Source organism: Tympanuchus pallidicinctus, unplaced genomic scaffold (assembly GCF_026119805.1).
Source record: "Tympanuchus pallidicinctus isolate F22 unplaced genomic scaffold, pur_lepc_1.0 scaffold2, whole genome shotgun sequence".
NCBI classification, from domain to species: Eukaryota; Metazoa; Chordata; class Aves; order Galliformes; family Phasianidae; genus Tympanuchus; species Tympanuchus pallidicinctus.
Genome location: NW_026294721.1, coordinates 54,668,008 through 54,693,246, shown reverse-complemented (window position 1 = coordinate 54,693,246; position 25,239 = coordinate 54,668,008). Strand labels below are relative to the sequence as shown.

The 25,239-nt window shown below is 41.8% G+C and overlaps 1 protein-coding gene across 20 annotated transcripts in view; it reads right to left on the bottom strand.

Annotated features, from left to right (window-relative positions):
• FAM13A (family with sequence similarity 13 member A) overlaps positions 1 to 25,239 on the bottom strand; it is a 115,281-nt gene that overhangs the window by 32,823 nt on the left and 57,219 nt on the right. For 12 of the 20 annotated variants that reach the window (XM_052682689.1, XM_052682694.1, XM_052682690.1 and 9 more), the window contains 4 exons: positions 13,857 to 13,898; positions 4,890 to 4,934; positions 3,176 to 3,355; positions 164 to 350 (listed from right to left, as the gene is read on the bottom strand). In XM_052682689.1, coding sequence (XP_052538649.1) covers positions 164 to 350; positions 3,176 to 3,355; positions 4,890 to 4,934; positions 13,857 to 13,898 — 454 coding nt within the window. Of the gene's footprint in view, positions 1 to 163; positions 351 to 3,175; positions 3,356 to 4,889; positions 4,935 to 13,856; positions 13,899 to 24,144; positions 24,255 to 25,239 lie in introns of those variants that run through there. The other 8 variants (XM_052682692.1, XM_052682709.1, XM_052682704.1 and 5 more) reach the window with 7 other exon arrangements.

Sequence of the window (25,239 nt, the reverse complement as noted above, 5' to 3'; positions counted from 1 at the left end):
ACAAGTGCAGAGATAAGTATTCCCCATAATCAAGAAGAGACACTTATGCATGCATTAAGTAAGTGGCTACCAGAGGGAACCAGGTGTGCACTGAAATTTAAAAAAAAAAAATATTTTTCCCACCCTAATACTAGTTGTCAAATAGTGCAGCATGCCAGCTTACCACAGGACTATCCTGGTTGTCATTAAGCTCTGAAAGTTTGGTGCTGGATTTCTGCCGTTTTGGTTTATTCCTTTCATTAAGATATCCAGAGCTGTTGTCTTGTAACTTTTCTACTTCTTGGGTAGTTAGAATACAGTCTTCAAGATTGCTGAAACCAGATGGAATGTTCTCCTTGTTGATGACTTCCCTAAAACAAAAAATGACATTAAAACAATGTTAAAAATGCTCTCCCGCTACATTTATGATAGCAATACAGAAATGTATTATGCTGACTGGTGCAGTTCCGGCAACATCTTCTACGCCCTATGAAACCAGTATCTCTGGTTTTTCCTACTGCAGCAAACAACATACACTGTGAAATGCTAAATCCTACTGAGGAGTGAAAGCCAGGTGTATACACTCCTGGTGAGAAAGCTGTCAGGGCCAACACTTGATTCACTTCCGACTAAAGCCAACGCAGAGAATCCCACTGACTTCAGATGGAAGCTAGTCTAACTCCTAGTTGTCTGTTGTACTTTTATAGAGAATATGCAGCATATTTTCCTGTAAGACGCATGCTTTTAATATAGAAAACTGATTCACAGTTGTGGCACAGGGAGCTCCTTTGGTCCATGACACCATATAATCGTCCCTCTTACTCATCTTCTCAAATGCAAGAACGAGGCAGTGGTGCTTCAGTCAAATGATTGATTCCTATTTGGAAATTACACAAAATAAAAAAGGGAAAGCATCTCTGCAATAGCAACACAACTAGGACAGAGGACTGTTCTGCTGTGCTGGAAAGCGATAGGGCAACTACGTAGAAACCATCATGTGACAAGATAGCTGGGGCTCTCTGTGCTTGCCTGGTTTGTGTACGTTTTTCATGGGCTTGGCATACAGCTTAACTTTCCCTGCACAACTGTCCCGCTGGGTCCTACAGCATGCAGACTTTTCTTCATAATCTGTTAGTGGTCTTCTTCATGCAATACTGAGCAGGCACACACATAACAGATAAACTACAGTATGGAAACAGAAGAAAAACAACGCATCCCATTCTTCACTAAGACTATCCTGCTCAGGCTAAAGAATAGCTGCTTACACTTGACATAAAAGCTTACATGTTTGCTAACTACTTTATGTGCAGCTGCCTTATACAGTGCTGTGCAACTCCAAAGCTTGCTTTCACAGACAACAGCAGAATTTCTCTTGACTTGCAGTAGAGTAATAAGAAAATGGTTACTCTGTGGTATTTGGACAGTGCCAGCATGACAAAGTACTCAGAATAAAAACCAAACAACAAAGTTCCAGTGATTTTCTAGATCTCAAATCTCTAGGGTTGGTTACTGGAAGAGAGATGCAAAGAGATTATAGGATTAAAGCTTCTCAGATAGTCCATTTGCCTCTCTGAAAGTTCTTACAATGTCCTGAGTAGATTTATTACGTATACACAGCCTGCAGAAATCACAGTCTGCAAAGCCTGGGTCTGCATGTATGTATTTTTGTGATGAATGCTCTTCCTAGCTGTATTAATTCTGCAGTTCCATCTTGTGACATTACAAATCCTCTTGTGATCTATCACAAGGCAAGAAGATGAAGTCACTGACAACCAAAGGGGTGGGGGTGGGGGGTTAGAAGTAGTTTTGAAAGGATTTCTGAATTTTGATAATCCACCCCCAGAAGTGTCAGCACTCAGACCTACAGGAACCAGGGAAAATGATTTGAAACCAAGCCAACATTCAAAACTTCCAATGTGTTAAATTCTTGGCTTGGGCTTTAGGGACTGAAGGTGAACAACTGCGTCAAGATAGGCTTGAGTGCCCTAGGCAGCTCTGTAATGCTCTGTAACACAATGCTGAAAAAAACCCTGCAGTACTATATGCTTCCATACACGTACACTAGCCAGTCTCTGACCTACTTACCTGTGAAGCCTGACAGCAGGGCTACTAAACAAGAAAAACTACTGCAGAGCTGCTGCCAGCTACTTAGGTGACTTGCAAGTGCTCATTTCCCAGTCCATCTTCACAGCATATTTTCATTCACTATGGAAATGCCTTTTTTATTTTGTGACTACGGACTTTTGAAAAACAAAAACAAAACACTGACACATACTGGGAAATAACACAGCTGCAGTATTCACCTGAGGTACTAAAGGTTATGGTTCTATGCAAAAGTTGCTTGGTAAAGAAAGGTGCAGATCCAACAGGATTTGGAGAATTCAGCATCCTAGAAAAACAACAGCCTAGATCTGTATTTCAGAATCTAACTTGAAATCCTAGCAATCCAATACTACAGCCAAAAATACACAGCCCTTAAAAAATTAGCACAATGTTTAAAGTTAGATGTATCTGTAAGCACTAATTAGATTATGTGCTTGCAAAATCTCCAGTTACAATTCCTCAAAGATACCTATGCCTTGGACATTTGCTTTTTAAGGCTGTGGTAGTTTATATCACATTTGTACCACCCAGTATGTGCCACAACTACAGCAGGATAAAATGAAAAAATTATATTATTTTTACTCATTGGTAGACATTTTATGAAAATTTTCACTAAGTAACATTTAACATAATGGTGGATAAAAATTCTTAGGTTCTGATTATTCAAAAGGATCATTTCTACTTTCAGATGAACTCCTAGGGCTCTTTAATAGACCTGAACATAAGCGGTGCCTACACATACAGAAGGAGAATGGTTTTTACTGGCTCTAGGGCCAACTGCTCGGGTATTTCCACTAAAACAGTAAATACAGCAATGAAACATTTCAAAATACTTCAATTAAGAACTCAACTATACTGCTATAGCTGTCTTCTTATCATGCTCTGGCCATTCAATTATCTCTAATAAACTCCACATTTCTCAGCTCTCACTGATGTAACAAAGCTCTGCACAGGCACTGCAGGCTGTACTTTCAACAGAGGGCAAAGACCGATGCATTTCTTAACAGAACCACCAAGCAGCGCCTGTTTGAGGACGTAACTAAGGTACACTTAATCACATATACTTTCCAAAACGAAGAAATCAGGATCATACATGTCTCTGTTTCTCCGGGCTTCCTCCTGCTCTTTGTGCTGTCGCCTCCTCTGCCTGGCAGACACATTAGAAGAGGCTGAAGATGTTCCCGATTCAGAGTCCTCTGAACTCTGGCCGCCTGAGCCATGAACATCAAAGAGATGCTGCTCCACGGCTGAGCGGATTGTCTTCTCTAAATACCTGTCAAGCCGAAAAATAAGGTCAATTGAGCTCAAATAGTTTCTGGAGCTCCTTCTCTGCAACAGTACATAAAGGATGAGTATCACAGGGTTATGTTTTATTACGATGGCAAGGCAGCATAAAATGCACTAGGGCCCATGACGTCTGCAAAAAGCTAAGCCAAAATCTTCAGATACCTTGATGCTCAGGTCCTTCAGTGAAGCTGAGCTTCTCCAGTTCGTTTCGCCCTTGAAAATTTCTAGGGTTCCCTGAGCCTTCTGTAAAACAGCTGCTTTACTGCAACCATCAACAACTTTTACCCTCCACTTTAACATTTCTTGCTCTGACAAGATCTTTTTTGCCACCCAAACACGATGACACTGGTCAAGTCTGTGGTGCAATCGGAGCTCGGTGCAATCAACAAGTCTGCACGGTGATTCAGTGTTATCTCACAGAGGGGATGAAAACATGCTAACAGTACCTCACTGTACACTCCACTCAGTGACTGAATATCGACCTGGCTCTGAGCTCTTGCTGTTTTTGCATTGTTCTCATACCATGAATGCACACATCCTCAGCTGCTCTCAAAGTATTCTGGTGTGAGATTGCTATCATGCCCCCTGGCACTCTCTTAGTGAGCTAAGCTCTAAGAGAGCTTCCACACAAGCCACAGCAGGGGAGCCTCTGCAGTTCTATCAATTACAATTGTCAGGCCGCCCAAACTTTCAACACAACCAAATCTACTTCATTTTGGCACTCACATTTCCTTATAATATTTCCATCCTTCCTTAATCAGAGGAAGTTTTTATGGGCAAAATCTAAATAAGACGCTTTTTACTTTTTAAACATCAGTAGGAAACACATTTCAGTGTCTCCTTGCTCCACCCATGTTTCTTGCAATGCTTTAAGTAGTCTGCTAAAGAAAAAGTTTTTCAAACATGCCTGACCTAATTCCCTACCTAACTTCAAGTGCTTTTTCCGTAACTAAAAATATTATTTACAAGATATGCTGGTTAATTTTCAACCTGGTAGCTGTAAGCATGTGAACCTGCACCTGGGCTGACTTCTACGGAGAATTTACAAAAGCTGTTGCTAAGCTGCTATTGATTTAAATCTACTGAGACTGCATTTCCTGAAAAAGTCAAAAGATCTTAGCAATTGCTAAAAAATCTTATGGTTCAACTGGATGAGCACATCTGTATTTCATGTATTGACAAGAATCAGCCCTGCAATCCCACCAACCTCTGGCAGGGGTGCCAACTCATCAGCTCTCACTGGCACTGGAGTTAGTTCAGAGATCAAGTCCTGTCCTTTGCTGAGACAGGACAGGGTGCAAACAAGAGCACGAGGACAACATGAATAGCTTCTCTATACGTGCAGAATCTGCTTAAACAAACTTATCATTGCAGATTCTAAAGTTCGGGAAACAATGCCCTTTTTGTTTGTGCAAGAGCAACCCTTAGAGAGAAATCAAAGAATAGCCAGCAATACTTAAAAAACTTTAAATATACAAAAAAAAAAAAAAAAGCTGCAAAATAGTAAAAGAGACACTTACTCTCCTGTAGCAGGAATGTTACTACTGACTTGTGATACGTGGGTGCTGTGTAAAATAAAAAGAGGAGAAAGTTACATCTACTAAGTGCAACAATGCCTTAAAACATTTGTTCTCCGCAGCACTAAGAAAAGATTTATAGATTGCATGCACATGCCACAAGTCTTCCCCTTTGGGACTTTTTGCTCCCACAGAGACATGGCACACTGTGACAATGCCAATATCCTCAAGAACTCATGTGCCCATCATTCCAAGATCTAATGGAAAGTATTTCAGCTTCAACACATTGCAGAGCCTTTGCTTTCTCACGAACTTTCTGTGGCAGCAGGTTGTTTTAATCTCATCACAAAAGTTCTTGCTTTTTGAGGCTGACTTGAAAATGTATGACAGCAAACCGAATGTTGAAGGACTTATAACTATTAATTGAGAAGAAAAATAGTCTTTTCACTTCAAAATACTTCTGCAGCTCTTCCATGTTCATGTATTTAAAAATACAATGCACACTTCCTTCTTTTCCTTTTCCTTTCCAGGCCATGCCCAGGCTCAGAAGAGCTGACACAATTCCAGGTGTCACTGCTTGCTGCTGAACAAGCTGACGTGCCACCTCGCACAGCTGCCACTGCTACCCTCCCTCTGCACAGGGCCAGACTCAGCTTAGCCACGTCCCATTCCGCCTGCTGCTCCAGTGCTGAGTCAGCTCTACAGATAAGGTGACACGTGACCCCCGTGACCATTCATCACCCCTGTGATCTACGTTAAGTCAGACACGTTACAGGCCCAGAGGGTTCATTAGAGTTTCTCCCTGTATCAGCAGTATTAGCAGTGTGACTGGCTGATAAATTCCAGAAAAGAGTGGACAGGTTATAAGACAAAGTGCTTTCTGCCAAAGCAGCCATTCACTGCTTTCAGCCTCCAAGAGTTTCTCACAGACTGTTTCAGTGAAGAAGAACCAGTAACAGCCAACTTCCCTTCGCTAACCAAAGGCTTCCTTTCTGCTTCCCTTGAGTACAAACCCACAACCCCCAGCTGCAAACCAGACACACGTGCTTCTGCTCTCCTCCGCTGAGCCACTGCCTTCACCTCGGTTTGGTGAACCAGCATACCCCGACCACACACATTCCCTCCAGGCTCTGCTCACTCTGTGCAGACACAGCTCCCTGGAGCTGTGGCACAGCATGAAAGCAGTCACGTATTTCCCAGTGGATTCCACACTGCCTACACAACACCCGAGTAGCTGTGTTATTTGAATGAGTTCATGAATGGGACACTCACAAACAGGTATTAAATTGCTGTACTTATTTTTCAGACATGCAACTTACATACAGAAAAGACTCGCAAGATCCTTCTCATATGCAACATCTTGACTACTATTACATGGCTTTGCAATTTGAAGTTCACAACTCAAGCATCCGCTTTGCTTTCCTACTTAGTTACACAAACCACTTGGCCTCTTCTGAGCCTGAAACTGTGTCTTAAGATAGGGCTTTCCAGAGATCTTAAGATCCATCAGAGAGATCGATTAACAAGTAAGCTGCCAGCCTGGTAGGCTAAACCACATTATAATATGAAATTCATCTTACGGCTACAGCTCCTACCTGTGAGTAAGTTAATACTGTATCAACTTTCTATAATGTTTACAAGCAATCCATACTGAGTGCGGTATCCTTCATATCACACTTTCTTTCTCTGTTTTCCTGTCAGGAAGATGGTAAAGAGAAGGGGACATAGGATTGTTTGGACTCTAGTCTTTTGAAAACATTCCTAAGACGTGGGTATAGCAATTCATCAGACAAGGCATAAAACATCCAGAAACAGCTTTTCCTTCTACTTCTAACAGGTTAGAAAATGCAAGGCCCCGTTTCACGTAAACCTAATAAACTGCTAGGCACTGTATGTGAGTGAGAGTTCATGCTGTTATCCCCATGTGCAATGTTCAAGGCCAACCAACAGTCACTATCAGCAAACCACTCACATCAGCACTGAAAACACGCGGGACCTTCTTAACACAAAAAGCAGTAATAAGACTCAAGTGATAAAGCTGCAAAAAAATACCTGAACAAAATGTCAAAAATGTTTGTAATTCCCAAATACCTTCTCAGTTTACTGTGTGCTTTACCAACACCAATTCAGTTTTGAGTACAGTAAGCTTACTAATTCATAATGACACATATCTGCAGAACAATTACTTTGTGGTATTTAGAAGAACCTTATTCAAACTATATTCTGTCAGAGAGCCAATAATACAGGAATTTTCAAACTATCAATAAATACAAAGGAAGTACATACAGAGTTGCAGACCAGCTTAGTGAATGACAGCAAGTGAAGCTATCACACTCTCCTTTTACTCAACTTCTCTTACAGGTAGTGCTTCCTTATTTACTGAATGTGACTTTGTTCTTAGACCCATGATATTTTAAGCTCTCTTATTATCTATCTCTCTCTCTCCAATATGTAGATCTTAAATCAGAGTTTTTCCAGATGGTTTAAATTCCACAATTCATAGCTTTCCTTGTTTCATTTTGAAGTTTAATTAAAATACACTGCTAAATTGGTTTACTTACTCTACACCAAACATTTTTTATAGTAAGGACTTCCACTTAGAATACATAAATATACAGAGAGGAAAGAGTTATCCAAAGGCTTTCAGATTCTTGTCTGCCTGCTGATGGAGGTGGATGTGCTTGAGTGTGCTGGCATGCGCAGGGATAGGCATGGCTCTCCATAGGTTTCACAGCTCAGAGGAGCCACCAGGCATGTGGGATGCATCCTGAAGCATTTTCCAAACTTCCTGGGTGGCTAAAGTTAGCCCATCATTAGGTTTATGCTTCACAGAGCAGGCCAAGCAAGCCACATCCAGAAGAGCCCTTTTGGCACGCCCTATTGTGCTGGGAGCTGCCTCAGATGGGCTGCTTTGTTCATCAAATCATCTGTACAGTGGGAAATCATGTTGTGCTTTGGTTAATTATTTTCTCCTCTTGTCAGCTCCACTTCACTGATAGATACGGCCAATTATCTCCACAGCAAGATTATATTTATTATGTTATGCACCTGTTGTACAACATACTGTGACTTACATACAAAAAATAGTGACTTTTGATATAAATGATTTTCTGCCTGTAGAGGAAAGCAGCAGAAAGTTTTCCAGTGCTGGGGATTTTTATTTTCAGAGGGCTAGCCAAAAAACCTGCATCAGTGAAGATGTTTTAAATGCTATAAACTCCTGAAGTGTATTCTTGCTACCCTCATGCTTTTCCTTTCAGGAAGTCTGACCTTTGGCACTTCTCAGTGTTATCTAGCCTGTTTACTGAAGTCTTTTGCTACTCTCACACACTCAGGTGCTCCCTCTGGATCACGTCTTGCTTCACACACAAGGTAAATCCTTACTTTATGGCCTCTCCTTCCATTCCATTTCATCCTCAAGTATGTGAAAGGTTGTATTTTCTGCCAGCTTTAGGCTGATATTAAATCTCTGCCACTCCAGCTAGTAACTGTAGACTTAGAGATATGCACTGGAGAATGATGTTATGCAATAACCACACTCTGCTTGGTCTGTATTGGGCATCTTGTTACAGCAAACAAATAATTGAATTGGATACCAAAACTCCTCTCCTGTTTTTCCACTCAAGGCCCTACTGAGCAAAACCTATCAGCATTCATATATTAAAAGAGCGCAGTATGAATCAACCAGAACAAAGTGACTTACTGGCACAGTACTTTCCCAGATGGGGTTTTCACTTATGGAGTGAATAAATTAATTGCTGGACATACTGAACTGCCTAAATCATAAGCCATACTTGCAATCTGAAACAAAGGCCACTCACTGCTGACATTTATTTATGATCCATGTGCTTTTTTCGGAAAGTGAAAATATTTCTGGTTTTGCTTTCAAAAAGCCAAGCATAACAATAAGAAATCCTTATAACAGCCATGAAAAAGATAACATTCTGCCATTCCAGCAAAGCAGACAATATTTATTTAAGTTCCTTTAAATATTTTATATTTAAATAACTAAAAATTTCTTCAGAAACTTCTGAAGACCTCTGTAATATAGAATTCTAGCACATGACCCAGGAAATTCTTTTTTTTTCCCACTGTTACTGCTATTACTGTTGTCTAAGAATGTTTCACTTTCCACGAGTGCTGCATACTGTGAGATGTAATATTTCTGCTCCACATGGGATCTATCTTAAGGCAACCGTTTCATCTGACACACATTCCCCAAAGAGAAGGATTGTGTTGGCATTTAAGTGTGAAAATAATGAGATGAAAAATAAAGAGATGTGCTCTTAATTACTGAGAAGACCCATCAAACAGAAAACATGCTTTCAGTGTTTCTAACTATCTTCACACTTTTCCAAGCTCAGATCCAATAATCTTCCCTTTAAATATGGTACATTATATTTTTATTACTTACTTCCTTACTAAGCAGAAAAATAACTGCCTTGTTTTCTTCAGCATTCAGCTGCTTTCGTGCACACTAGTATTGTATTTCAGGTTGGGTGCACACTGACACCTACTGTTTGAAACAGAGACAGCACTGAAGGGTATTCACGTATGCTACCCAACCCACCTCTACAAATCTAGACGGCTGTGTCTGTGCACGATCCTCTCTACACAATATAATGTTCCTCTGGGGGCCATCCACAGCCTTCATACTAAGCTTCTGATTCGAAGTGGAACAGATCACCTTCTTCACTGAACGTATAGTGTGCTTAGTGAGATAGTCCTCCTGACTCATGGTATCAAATCAGGACTCCCAGCTTCCTACAGCTCCACTGACTGACAGGGGTCCCATGGTCTGAGATCCACACAGTAGCTGGACAATGAGAACAAGAGCACCTAGCAGCCTACTATCTATTTTCAGCCAACAGCTGTATGATGAAGGACAATAGCACGCATCCCATAACATAACAATTTGTAAAAGAGCCCAACACTGCTGTTGACTTTAGGAACTCTTACTGCATGTCTCACCAACAAGGAAGTGTTCAATAAGAAGCCAAGCACTCTTCTGATGTAGATGACAGCAAATCCAATAAAACACCATACCCAATATATTAGGAATGCTTGATATGTATTATGTAAAATAAGTTGCCTTATATAACAACTGTTTAAAGGGTAAACAGCTGCATGAAATACTTCCAACAGAATATTAGTACTTACAGACAAAAGAAGTGCTATAACAGGTGAAACTGCCCAGCATCTTGCCCTGAACTCAAGGGTATCTAATGCAATTTTGACCTTGCTTGTGATGACAGCTCTCATCCCAATTTTGGTTTAACACTCTGCGTATCAACAAGGAAGCTCCCACACTTGAAAGCTTTTAACTTTTTCCCCTTAATATGACTCTGCCTTACTTCAGGATGTACTCACTAGGAAACTGCTCTGAAAGCATCTATATGACTCATGTCAAATACAAAGCAGATATTCCAACACAAAGCATGTCTGTAGATTCCTTGTCTTTTAAAAACTCATTACACGTGTTGAGCAAAAGTGAGCTTACAGCCTTTGCCAGATGCTGTTTAACTACATGAAACTGCATACGGTTTCTCAGTACAATTACTCACATTCCCATTCATATAATGGAATTAAAAAATCCATAGCACTCCATATAACTATCTCAACTCCCTTTTCCACAAGTTTTAATTACAAAAGCTTTTGGAACATAAAATGCCCTTCAGGCATGACTCCCTAGAACAATCAGTCATCCAGCAAGGTTTTCCTCTTCTTTCAACAGTGCAGAAATCTCCTTGCCTAGTACTAAATATAGTTGAGTAAACAGTCTTACCAGGGAATACTGAAAAGGAAAGGACAGCCCTGCTCACCAGCAACTGAATGGATTCAAATCACAGAACTCCATCTCAAAACTGATCCAACTGATCTTACCCTCCAAACATATAACAAGAGACAGATTCAACTACAACATTTCTAATAATGCACCTCAATTTATTCACTGAGTTATTTTTTTTTATCACAGCCAATTTTGCTATTTAACAAATCTACCTTTCCCTTTGTCTAAAATCCAGATTAAATATATGCACTGTAGTTCATTTCTTATGGTACATAAGTCTTCCCTGCTCTTTGCTCCATTTTGTAACAGGCTTGCTTACTTCCTTAAGTATCTTCACAAACCTCAAGTCTTTAGAATATATATTAGTGAAATTTTATGAAGCCTCATCTCGGCCTTGTACAAGGACATCTCTACTTCTCCATGCACGATTCCATTCTTTTACACCAGTGTCTAAAGAAGAAAAAAAAATATCCACACTACGATTTCCACGAGCGATCTCCTCCTCACAAAATACATATCGGTCTCTTTCTTTCCTTATTGATCTTTAAGGTCTTATATAAAGGTCTTTTTCTCTGTACGGCATAATACAAAAAAACTTGCTGAAATTAGACAGATTATGTATAATCTTTTTCTTCCTCCCTCTGAAGTCTTCAGAAAAATAATTTCACAGTACTTATATCACCTCTCTCGTTAAACTTGCATCATGTTTTGCCTCATTTATCACCTTTGTACCTTTAATGATTGCTTATTTCCCTATAGAGCAACAGTGATAATTAGTTCAATTCTTAGTCATGACTATGTCTGAAGAGAAAACTCACAACACCAGAAGACCAATTCAGAATCTTAAGTCAGGGAAATTTTTAAAAATCATGTACTGGTGGCATTCTGACCATTCTGACTTGGAGATAAGTGAAGTACTGGTGTTACACATAAAAACAACATCAAGGGAATCTCCATTGCTAGCTGACATGACACAGTACTACACTGTACAGGATCAAGTCTCCAGTTTAGTCCTGGCAAAACCCATCGATCAGGAGACAGAATCGTCCTTGAATCTGGCAAAAGCCAAGCACTCTGCGCTGTCTGCAATATAAAGAGCTCTTGTTCCCATTTCATTAACTTGTTGCAAAATTACCTCTACAAAAACTACTGTATGAACAGGCTAGTGGCCTAACTCTCTACACACTCATGATTCACTTGAAGGATTACTTAACAGTATTTCAGACTTTGTAAGTATGACTGGCAGCAATAAAAACATTTGATCATCAGACAGATAAAGCAGACATTCAGAGAGGTCATTTAGCAACTAACATTCAAAACTGCAAAGAAAAAATGCATCACGCATTCAAATTCTCCATTGTTGAAGTACCATAAATGGCCCAGACAGTGCTAGCTCTCCTGCCAAATTAACTACGCTTGGCAACTGACCTCAACAGCACACATTTCTAAAGTGTTTACAACCAAGACCTACAAGCTGTTAGCTTTATTTACAAGCAATTGTGTCTCAGCAGTGCTACAAAAGATGCAAGCTTGCCCTAAAGCCTCATGTTGCAAGGTGACATGCTGCTCCTTCCCTGATCTTGCTTCATGTTCCAGCTGTACATTCTAGACTTTTCCCTTCCTATTTGCATGACACATTTTCACAGAAAGCCATCCCCCTACTCCAACAGACACAACTACATTTAATTCCCCATCCTAACATGTCTACACCTCAATTTAGAATTTCTGAACCTGCTCCCTCTCTCTCAGAAATTTCCTGATTTGATATCAGCTTCTTCAACTCCAATCTTTGCTCCTCATATCCCGAGCAAACTCAACAAGGCCAGCTAAAGAGATCTTTTCCTGAATCATTTTTCCATGATCTAGGAAAAAGCTTGGAAGGACAGTTGTATGAAGTAAGCCAGACAGAAATGTAATGAAAGTCTACAGTTACCTGAAGAGTATATCAAGCAAGAAAAAAAAAAAAAAGAAAAAAAAAGAATACTATTATTAACAGAAAGACAGAATGAAGATTTGAAGATTTAACTTGGGCAAAACTGCTGTCAAGATGATCTGCACTGAATTATCTCCTGGAGATAAAGGCAGAATCTTTTTCGACATTTTGGAGCTTTTGAAACACAGAATAGACAATATCTGCACAAATACACTGCAGTGAATGTTGGTACATCACCAGGAAGGCAGACAAGACCATGAAACTGGGCTAGTCTATAAACAGCTCACTGGTGCACTGTAGTTTTAAAGTAAATCTGCATGTTACAACTACGCATGAAATGCACATTTTCTATGGTTTATACTAGAAAAAATCTCTCAGAATCCAGTCTCCAATGATAAAGAAGAATATATGCAAGACAACTAACAAGAGATCACTGTAAGAATTCCAAATCTCACTGCTCTCAGAAAAAGCACCACAGGGATTTCTTTTTATTTGTCTCAGCTCCACAGAGATCAAAGAAACCAATTACAATATCTGGCCCTTCTTCCTCTGCATCCCTTAGCTGTTAATTGCCCTGGCTCCTGGACTTTCACTAAGTATAAATGAAAGCACTGGAATTGAGTCTGCTACTGAAGTAAGCAGTGCAAACTTTCACTGATGTCAATAGAATTAGGCCACTTTTACAGGCAGTGACTCTGCCCTGCAGTTGGCAAAACAAGAAACTTTATTTGTTCAAATGCAGCCAGACTGCATTTCCTCCAGGCAGGCAGAACTGTGGACTGAGGCAGTCCCATCTTTTCCATGCTGGCTGGGCTGCATCAGAGGAACAGTTGCTGTATGGGCTGCTGACTCACCATCTGGTTCCTGGCTTCTTTCTGAACAGCACATGATGTCAGTTCTCAAAGCTCGTGGCATGAATCTCTCATATGTCCACAGACTGAAAGCTTGTTGTAAATACAACTATATTATAAAATGAAGAAAACAGGATGCCAAAGCCCATCTTCTAATTAAGAATTTACAAGACTGGCGCTGAAACTTGAATCTCGTCTTTAAATATGAAGTCTGCACAAATTTTTTGACTCTCTGAAGACTCATTCACCCCTCTAGCTGAGCAATGATTATCAACTTAATAATTGATCTTCAGTTTGATTGCAGCCTGCTCAGACTGTCTGGCATCACTCCCCACAGTTAATCGTAATACCAAGTCAATCCCACCCAGAGAAATAAATTAAAACAATTGAGTAAATACCTCACATAGAAGGGTGACATAGGCCGCTCATCCTCCTGGGAGCTAAAAACAAACAAATAAAATGTTTATGTAAGAATACAGCTCTTGTATTTGCAGTTCACTTACAGCAAGACATTCATCCTGAAAAAGTGATAATAAAAGTGAAACAGCACATCAGTTGCAGAGGTAACATTTACATCTACTTGGTTCTGTAGCTGTACCCACGGAAGACTGCTTTAAGTTAAATTCTTTAAATCCTTTAAATTTCTCAGCATTCACAAATGTATAACAGACCCACTGCTAGACGGTCAGGAGTCACTCCAGCTCTGTAGGCATGCAGGGACTATTCCCATGGCAACAATAAACCATTTCTGCCAGCAGAACCACCCGAGCCTTTTGCTATCTGCTGTTCCAGAATTAAACAACCTGCCTGCTGAAGTAAAATTAAGGAAAAAAAGCACGAAAAAACAAATGACATATTGAGAGATCAAAGAAAAAGCTATGTCTGCATGCATACAGCTAAGAACTTCCTGGTTTCCTTTTCCCTGTTGAAAACTGATTTGATGATGCTGAAACGCGGCTTAGCTGCAGATGTGTGAAACAACTGAAAGGCTGGTCTGACTGTAGCAAGGCAAGTCTGCATCAAATTCAACACAACTCAAGAGAAATGTGTGTTCCTTGTGGACCTGAGGAAGCACCTCTTGGCTTGAGATCAAGAGCTGCTACTGGCTGCTTTGGAGCTCCTCCGACAAAAAAAAGTGTTTCAGTGGCCAACTGATCCATCTGAAGGGACTACTTTATGCATGGGCCATCCAGCCTGCAGATAAGTAACTCTCTAACCCAGCTCACTAGGCAGCTGCATATGCTTGCGCTAGCACAAGGATAAGGACGAGGTGCTGGTGTGATAAAGCTTCAAGGTGGAGTGGACTGATGATCATTTGAGGCAATGTTAGACTTTCCACTTCAAGAAAGGGTTCAAATATAAACTTTCCCAAACAAATGGTCAGACTTGCAGGCATTCAGCTCTTGTATCTCATTCAATTAGAAATCTTGCTTTCCTCCAAGCACACAGGAAATGCCACTGAGGTCGATTCGTCCCCAAAGGCCTTTTAATTGGGTCTGCTGAAGAGCAGAGTAAGCTTGGGAGAAAGTAAAAAAAATGGGAAGCTATACAAATTAAACAAAAGCAGAAAGGATAACATTTCACAGGCACTGGGAATCATGCATTCCCCTACTGGTTTCCCACTGTTTCAGAAGCCTGAGACTACACCAGTGCCCAGCAATTTACCACGGGTAGTCAGCCATTTATATTGACTGAAGTCTAGGGATTTTCACTGCTTCTCAGTTTATTCAGAGGATGAAAGAATATTCAAGAATGCTCTGGGTGAGATGAACTCAGCTTTGCACTCAAGTCACTTGGGTGCACTGACTGTCCCGAAACTCTGACCAACTTCAAGAGATCTGAAGAAAATCAAACCTGAATATTTGTTGAGAACATGGGCTGAGTCCATTAGTCTCTCAACTTTCAAAGCATTTTATTTATCAGTCTAGAAAAGCTTCTGTAAGCACAGAATAAAAGCCAAAGGAACATCACCACGGGTTTTGTAGCTAGGAAATGAAATGCTCACACACACATTTTGTAGCTTCCACTGAGTCAGGAGGAAGCTGTCTAAGCAAGATGAGCTGAAACTGGCCTCGAGCCAGGTAAGCACTGTGCTCTCACAGTGAATATAGCCAGAGGCAGATTTCACCGTGGCTCATTTCAAATCCAGCCAATGTTATAACAGATTCACAAATATGAATGCTAAATCTCTCCCAGGAAAAGGGAGGTGGCGGGATCAGAAAGGCAGACAGACAGAAAAGTGCGAGCAAGCCAGTACAACAGAGAACTCACAGGGGTTTCTACTGTGTTGCTTGACTCCCCACTATAGCATGGATTTGTACGTACACAGCTAGAGACACCTACAGAAAAGACACTCCCGTTCACTGTGAATGTCATGCTGGCAGACCACTGGAGGCCTCCAGAAAAGCCTCGCAAGTAACACAGAATGCCACAGAGTGGAAGGAAGAGAAGCAGCTTCCAAGGTCAGCGCAGTCTCTCTAAGCTTGCAAGGCCTCTCTAACACAACACGGACTGAGAGATTTTCAGCAGCTCTCTGAGACCACCAAAAGCATGGCCGCTGCTGAAGGCCATGTTACAGCTTCCACAAGCCTGTCTTAAGCTACCTGAGCAAGCTACAGCTGGCTGCTACTGAGAAACGATGATGGTCAGACAGGCTGAAAGCTGCTGCAACCAGGGAGGTAGAGCAGTGGCCTGCCTAAAATAAAAGCTAAGGAATGCCCGGAGCATCTTTGTGAGAAATTGTTATGAGTTTGAGACTGCTGTGGAGAAGGGAAGAGAACATGTAAATACACCACAGGGCTGCCTTCCAGAAGATGACATGGACACACATAGAAGCCTCTTCCAGAGCCAGGCTCTCTCCCTTGATGGCTTGCACTCTCTCAACTTATATGCATAAGCTGATCTCTTAATTTAGCAAAAAAAGAATATAAAAAGCATTTTTTTTTTTAAAGCTACTTTCAACTCACAAAGTTGCTGGGAAGTGTTTTGCTAAACTTAAGGCGATGGCTGTCCTTGTGATCTGAATGCATGCAAGTCCCACTGGTGCCCGTACAACATGAAAAATAAGGCATATCTGGAGAAAAGTCTCCAGAGCCATCAGGATTTTTACCTATCCATACAACTCCCAGCGACCACAGAAAACACTGTTTCACGTACAAGTAGTAGTTGTCAAATCCACCTTTACCAACGTAAAAACCCTTCCACATCTCCTGGTTTGTAATTAACGTGCAGGTCACAGAAGCACAATGATACTGAAAAAGCCCGAACAACTTCCTTATAGTCATACTCTGAACTAGTTGCATAACAGATCAGATGTGGCAGTAGCATTCAGCAGGGACTCAGAAACCTCTTGCCCTTCCTTCCTCTTCCACCACTGGAAGAATGATCACTGTTCCACAAGTTTAGTTATTTTGGAGCTAAACAAAAATCATTATCCATGCAAACGAAACTGAGGAACAATAAATATCTTACGAACATTAGCTAAGGGCTGGGAGAGAAACTGAGAGGGGGAGAGAAACTGTAGTGCTTTACAGTTTTATACACGCAGCAGATATGTAGCTGCATCCAGGATGAAATCAGCAACATACAGATTTTTGAGAAAAACAAAGAAAATATTGACTTGAAAAGACCTTTCACATCCGAGCAAAGCAGGTTATCCATTTCCTCCACCTCAATCACCCTAAGCAAAGCATCCTTCCCTAACTTCATATTCCTTAGGCAACTCCTCTATGCAAACTGGAAGATTAGAGCTGTGAAAATTATGAACATTTTAACCAGCTATTCCACAATCAGAATCCCTCCAATTAGATGTTAGATCAGTAGGCCCTACTCAATCACAGCCTGCACAAGGATTCTATTTTGATTAATGTACTTTATGAAGTAATTAAATGTTAATGTTGTAAGATAATACATAGATGTACTTATGTTATACACACAAGCACAGCTAAGTTCAGTGAAAAAAATGAATAAATGTGTGTGAAAGGTTTTAAATCTGTGTATATCTAATCACATGGTTTGTGATATAAGAGACAAGCAAGCAACCAAGAATGTATAAGATATGAATCATAAATGATCATCTGTTGATATTATGCAATAAACAGGCCTAGAAATTGGTTTAAAATCTTCCTCGCAGGATTCTTACTCATCATCACTCATGCAGTGCTGATTAAAATAAACCAACAATGAAACAACTGCTTGCTCATTTTTAATGCACCTTGTACTAAAGGGGATTTATTAGCATACTACTATGTAGACCTTTCCAACACTTACTGTGTCCTTTCAAGAAAAAATGCCAAGTCATTAAGTTATACTCTGCATTCACCTGCACGTTACTTAGGCTGTATAATTCACCTTTGGTTACCTTTGCAGAAAGAAATACTTAATATCTGACCTGGTAAAACCAAGTCAGTTGTCCACAGTAAGGAGGATGCAAGTCATAGAATCATAGAATCATAGAATCACCAAGGTTGGAAAAGACCTAAAAGATCACCCAGTCCAACCGTTCACCTATTCCCAATAGCTCCTACTAAACCATGTCCCTCAACACAACATCCAGTCTTTCCTTGAACACCCCCAGGGTCGGTGACTCCACCACCTCCCTGGGCAGTCCGTTCCAGTCATTTCAGAAGTGCACCTCCTATATGGTCTGAATATCTACCTTGTCTGGTGAAGAACTGATACATTTGACAAGCAGGTTTATAGAAGTTATTTGTTTTAAAAACATGTGTTTTATGGTCAGAAGTCATTGAATACATTTGAGAAAGGATAAAATAATTTGAAAAGAAATATGTCAGCTACTTTATCAACTACTAGCACTAAGTTGGCCAGGCAGGTGAATGCCAAATATAGCTGTCGCCTTCTTCTCAGACATAAATACAGCTCCTCTAAGTGAAGGGATTAAACCAAAATGCATTGCTCTTTCATGCAGTACATGGGAGATCAATTTCTCACACTCCCATGGATACCTAAAAGCCCTCCTTTCTTGCTAAAAAAAAAAAAAAAAAAAAAGTAGTAAAAAAAAATATCAATCCTTCTACATTGAAAAAGAAAATAGAATTTACTTTCTTTCAGAGTTTATTTTACTGCTAATGGAGTAATACTGTTATGTTTGTGATCCCCAGTGAGCTAACAGAAAAGTTTGTCAGACTGGAAAGAATGCCAGTATCATCCTTCAGTTTGCTTAGCTCATCTTAGGCTTTTAAGGCCTGTGTATTTGACAGCATTTATGCAAGGCATCCTTTCTGTCTCTAAAGTAGGAAATAGGAAAGCTTTGGTGAAGCCTAACAGTTAAACGAGTGGACTTCCTCCCCTCCCTTTCCCACCGCCATCACCCCATCACTCATGCAGCTTCACAAATACAGATTTTAGAGAGGGCTTTATTGACTTTTTATAAACAACTAGATTGTCGAATGTTCCCCCCCACTCCTTCAAGGTTTTAATAGCTTTATTTTACTTGCTACTAATTCTCAGCAGTTCTTCCATCCTCGTTTCCTGGCACTACACTACTCTTATTGTAAAGCAAACACTGCTTTCCTACCCTGCATTTCTTTTCAAAAGTTACATGGGACATATAGTTAAATTAAAAAGACAGACTTTTACAGTCCTGAAAATGTACTTTGACTCAAATGTCAACATTTTGCACCAGAGATGAAGGACCAAGACACTGGCAGGGTCATGCTGCTCAGCCAAGGTCATGTTTTCCTACAGCCCCACCATAGGCTCTATTTGTTCTGTCCTCAAAAGTTAGATAAAGGAATGGTTCTTTCTACTGCACTACAACAATTCTGGAGTTCAAAAGAAGTTAATTATTTTGTAGTGAGAGTACTTTTCTCAGGCAATTTGATTGCTGCTTCTAATTTTAAGGTAATCAATCAAAAGGCCACTGAAAATTCAGTGATGTTAAATTACTAACCATCTCAGAAGACAACGCAGCTTCTGAAAGGAGGAGAAGGAAGGCTTAACTTGGGTCACTTACTACAACTCAAAACTTTTTGTCCTCTTCTTACCACTCAAAACCACCATGCCACCTGGCATCAAAATGCCATTTTTGCAATTGTGAGGGATTTTAACAGCATTATGTATTTACTGATTTTGATATTTACCATTAACAACACTAAAAACAACTTCAAAGACCTCCCAATTTTGAGGTCACAGAAGTATATTCTGCTGAACACCTCCGCTTATTCATGCAGTCTTGAACATTTCTCTTTCTCCCCCAAGTTACTTTTCCATAAAAGTTATTTCAAGCTAGTGACAAATCCAGGATTGAATGTGTCACGAACATTTACTGCGTATATTTTTCATTAGAGTGACTTATGCATAGTTTGTGCTTTACAACAGCGGGTAAAAGGTAATGTTTCTGCACACAGGAAATAGAAGGGAATATAAGCTACTTGCTGCATATGCCTCAGCACTTGCTTTATGTCACGCAAACGAAGAATAAGATCATTTCTAATGAGAGAACAACCATAAATTTAATCAAATTTGATAACACTGCAGTGACACAACAGTCATCATTAAAAGCAGCACTCACCATCAATTGTTGAGCAATGCCACCCTATCACAGAAGGTGAGGGAGGAGAAATGCAGTATACAGTAACCATGGGATAGCACTAAGAAATGTGTATAGCCATTTCCCTGTGACAGCCATTGCCATGCAAACATTTTCATTTTCTCTGACGACTAACTGTTACGGTCAAAAATATAACGTATCATTTTTGGTATTTATCTCCAGTCTTCCAGCAGTTACATTTATATCCAACCATGCTTAAGTTAAGGTCATGCTGAAGTACCAGCTTAAACTTAAGTTACTCAAATGCCAAATGTCAAATCATAGGCTTATAGTTTGGCTTATTCATTCTTAATTCACATGCTCTGCAAAATGCCTTAAAATATTGCCTAAATATTGATCTTCAAAGGATCGTTCTACCTTCCCCTCAGCAGTTTATTCATCAGGCTTCTCAACCAAGTTGAGAGGTCACAGCAAGATCACAGTACAGCAACGTGACTGCAGAGCAGTGGAAAACGACCTCTTAGCCTTGCAAAAAGCATGAGCTTCCATGTCATGTTTTATCTGGCATTCGACATGCCAATATTATAAAGACAAGCTGAGGTGAACATGAAAGAGCACTCACAGATCTGAGGAGTATGTTCTACTTATTCTGTATGCCACAGCTAACACGCGCTACAGCCATTTGCGTTGGCAATACAATATATTATCCAGAGGTATAACTGAGCAGTCTGTATGTGAGGGGAGAATGAATTTGAGGCACACAGCCTGAACTGAAAAAGAATGGACTGAAGACATGTGACACACTATCTCACTCTGAAGCAACACCAGGGAAGTACAGGCCCATCCCAGGGCAAGATGAAATGGGCAGAACTTGTTGCTCATAAATGCCACTGCAAGCAAGAGACTGATTTTAAATTTATATTAACATATCTGAATCCACAGCAATGCCTGACAGCGTAATTTTGTATAATTATTTTCTACTCACTATCCTCCTGGATTGCAAATATGTTTATCTTTTACAAAATGACGTCAATGTTAAACAGCTTGCTTTTATTGTTTTACTTCTTAAACTAGTTGGGGCTTATTATGAAAGACAGGGCAGCATCTTTTCTTCTTCTTGTGGTTTGGCAACAGTCCTCAATAGGATAAAACTAGAAAATGGGTCAGAAAGAGGCAGAAGGTGCGCACCAGCCAAAGCCTCACCTTTTCTCAGAATTTAAGTGTAAAAATGCATAATGCATGCATACCTGCTGCATTATAATGCTTAAGAACTGTTACTGGGTAACCAGTGATTTCTGTTTCAACACTATTTGCAAAAAGCTCTCAGGCCTCAAATAAAGTTATCCAGCAGCTCATTTTTTTCAGCAAATGTTTGCATTTTCTTGCTTAATTGAGTGGGCACCATAGAAGCAAACACCAAAAAAATTTCCACGTCCGTTTTCCTTTTTTCAGCCAGATGCCCCTCCACCACCCATCTGGCGGTGCCAGGAAAACCCACAGGCTTCTACACACAGCCAAGTCAGAGCTGAGAAAAGACAGAACCCAACTGATTAAAGGTCAGACTGGAAAGCCAAAAATTTATGCAGCATTTTGTCAGAGGCTATGGCTACTATCTTCATTCAGGAAGAAGAGAACAACCGGACTGAATTTCTCTTAATTATACCACCAGAAAACCAAGCAAACACACCTGACAAGTTCCCTCCACTCTCAGCAGGGGATATCCCAGAACATACTTCAACGGTGTTTGTAAAACACTCCAAGTACGTTGGAAAGAAAGTGATAACAAAGTCCAAAGGCTCAGACTTATTTACAACACAGCTTTATACGCAGACATATTCCCTAACCTGTTTGAAAGAATACAGCCTGCACTACAAAATGAAAGAAAGTGCAGCAGAACAGAGATGTGTTCTCAGGCTAAAATATTCTGTATTTGTGAAAGAGCCCAAGGAAACAAAGCACTTTGGTGAATTCCACAACCCCAACACTGGCTGCATACGAGGCAGCCCATGCAGACAACTGCTGTTGTACAAACGAGAAGCAGACCAGGCACACTCCCCTACTTCTATCAGATGCAAAATATAAAAACGTTTGCAATGGTTTCATTTTTCCTAGCCATCAATTTGAGCAAAGTGCAAAGCAAGAGAACCACTGGACACAAGCAAGGCCTGAGCATGTACCTGGATTCTTATCTCCTACAGAAACTGACAGATGCAACTTTTAAAGGCAGCCACAGGTTTCAGCTTCACACGGCTTTTGTTAAACCTGCAACACACTGAGCTAGAGTAAATGAACTCAAATACACATTAACAGTGTTACTAATGCTCTAACTAGGAATCCAGGTTATTAAACAGGGCTACCTGCCATTCAGATAACACAATAATCTATTTGTAAAAAAAGAGACAATTGCTTGTGGAGAGGTTATTGGATAATTGGGAACTCAGAGTGCAATTTAAGGTGCCTTTTACAGTGCTTAGGCAACACAGTACCTATTTCAGGAAAGGGTTCAATACATTTGACCTTCTGCCTTTTCCTGTGCAATACAACACAACCCTGAAGCCCTATTGTCACTCCCTCGCAGCTGGCTACACTGTCCCTTCATGTGCCATTCCACAGACATCTATATAAAGAATAAAATGACACAGTATAGTGCATATGTCTCTATACAAGCACATGATGTGACATTCAGGTAGGCAGACTCACAGCTTACAGATAACGTGGTAGATCTGCTTAGGAGCCAAGCAGTGGGCACTGTGCACAGCCAGCTGTCAGTGCAGCAGCAGCTCTACCTGTCTCAAAGAACCATACAGACTGCCAAGGATCTGCCTTCCTGAAGCAGAGAAAAAGCCCCAGAGCAAGAGCCTCCTCAACAGCAAAAAAATGCACTCAACAAGGAGGAGACAATGTTCTAAGAGAAAGAATGGGGAAATGTACAACCTGCAGAATACTGCTGGAAAGGGATTCCAGCAGCCTGTGCTTCACCTCAAAATAAATAAATAAATAAATAAATAAATAAAAATTAGCTGTTGGAAGTACAGTGTACATACACTAATATACTATATTAGTATACTACACTGCACATACACTATTTCTTTTTAGCTGCAAAATCATGATAACTCTGAACCATGATTAGGTTTTAATGGGAGTCAACACAAATATTCAGTTTTGAAGCAGCATGCACTTCTAATTGATCAAGGGTTAACTCTGGCAACAACAAACCCCAAAGTGTTTAATTAAGACTGTCTTGGGAAACTTATCTCCCCCTGGACTGAATACACGCATTTGGGAGCACGGTAACAAACACTTGTTCTGCCTCTGTGTACAGTAGCCAAAATAGTTAAAAGTATGATGTGAGCTGGCCCTGCAAATAGGCACGATGGGCTATGACTGCTTCTTTAAGACATTTAAACTGTACTTCTGTTTCCCTGTAGTCATCAACAGGGAACGAACTCTGCAACAGCATTCCCGCACAACAGACTTTCCCCACATCCATCTGCAGAGGACACCAAGATAACAACAGATTGGGCAGCAATTCCAGCTGTTATTTTACGAGTAAACAGCAACTTCACGGCTCTGCTGAAGCGGTACGGCCGTGGTGCTGAAAAGGCGTGCCGAAGCACTTACGGACCGCTTTGCAACCTGCGGAGAGATCGGCGTTCGCCCGGCAACAGGGAGGCGTGCGTGACGCTGAGAATCAAAAGATGCATCGCAATCCACGCAGGGTCTCGCTGAAGCCCGGCAAACGCTGCCCCGGCCCTGGGGCGGCTCCGGGCGCTGCCGTGCCAGCACCTCTCCGCAGCCATTCGTTCCCGCCCGGCACACGCACAGCGCAGCTCCGCGCTCACAGCTGGTGCTGAAGGAAGGCGTGTCCCAGCGCCGGGGAAACAAAACAGCCTTCTTCCAAAAACCGAACCTCTCTGCCGTGTTTTCGAGGCGCGGACGGACCGCGCGCTACGTGTGCGACAACCCCAAGGGTTCGCGCCCCGGAGCTCCTGCGGGCCAGACCGCCCAACCCCGCGCAGCCCCACGGGGAGAGCCGCAAGCACGGGGCGAGCCGCGGGCACGCCGAGCCTCCCACACCCGCAGCCCCTCGTCGTTACGCGCTCCCCCCGGCGCCTCCCTCACACAGCCACTCATTCGGCACGGCCGGCTCCCCCCGCAGCCGGCCAGACACGTACCTCTGCAGGGGCATGACTTCGCAGGCCATGCTGGCCATGGGGCTGCTCCACTGCCGCTCTGCCGGCCGCGCCCGCCCGCAGCGCCTGGCCGCGGGGAGCCGGCGGCTCGGCCCGGCCCCGGGGAGGGGCGAGGGGCCGCCGGCCGCGGGTTGGCGCTCCCGAGGCCCGCCCCGCTGCGGAGGGGCCCGGCCCGGCCCCCGCTCGCCGCCGGGCCTGCCCATAGGTGGCACCGCGCCGGAGGAGGCGAGGCGAGGCCCGCGTGAAGGACCGGGGCCTGGAAACGCCGCTGCATTGCGGCGTGGGTGGGAGAGCTGCCGGCGGGACGGGCCTCGCCCCAGCCCTGCATGCTCGTAGGAACGCGTGCCGGGGGGTCAAGCTCCCGGTGGCTGCCGTACCCCAGTGCGGGATAAGTTGCTTGATCTCACGATACGAACGTTACAACAGTTTAGGTTATTCCTACTCTCCCACTGCCCAAAGCAGCAATTGTCTCTTTGAGCTGCTCTGCCGGCACACGCTCCTTCACTGTATGAGAATGCTTCCTTTACCATTTGAAATTAAATGGTAGCACTGTAGAAGCAGAACTTACATTATTGATGTTCCCTGCGGGAGAGCCTCAAGAACTACTGTCTCTTAAGGATCAGTGGCTGCTGACCAAATACTGCTCTGAGTCAATGAATCAAACCATTTTGCCTGGTAGAAATTAGTGGAACACTCCTCAATGGTGTGCCACATTCCAGCTCCTCGGTGACGTAGCAGCCTTGGAAAACACACAGCAAAAAATCTGCAAGGTCTTGCACTGCAATGTTTAATGGATTCTAAAGGGGCACACCCAATGTTTTATGTTTTACCTTTGAACTTCCTCTACCCAAAAAAAATCCAAGGAATCACCTTCAACTTGCTCTAGCATCAAACACACACTTCTGCTGCTGAACAATGTTACTTTATCAGTATCAGTATTCGGGAGAATCCCAAACTGATGAGGAGGGACAAGAGAATGGAGCCTTTCACCATTTTAAGTGGTAAAAATCCAGTGGTTAATTCCTATACCAACCAGACACACCAATTTTCTGAAATTCAAGTCCATATTAAAAACCA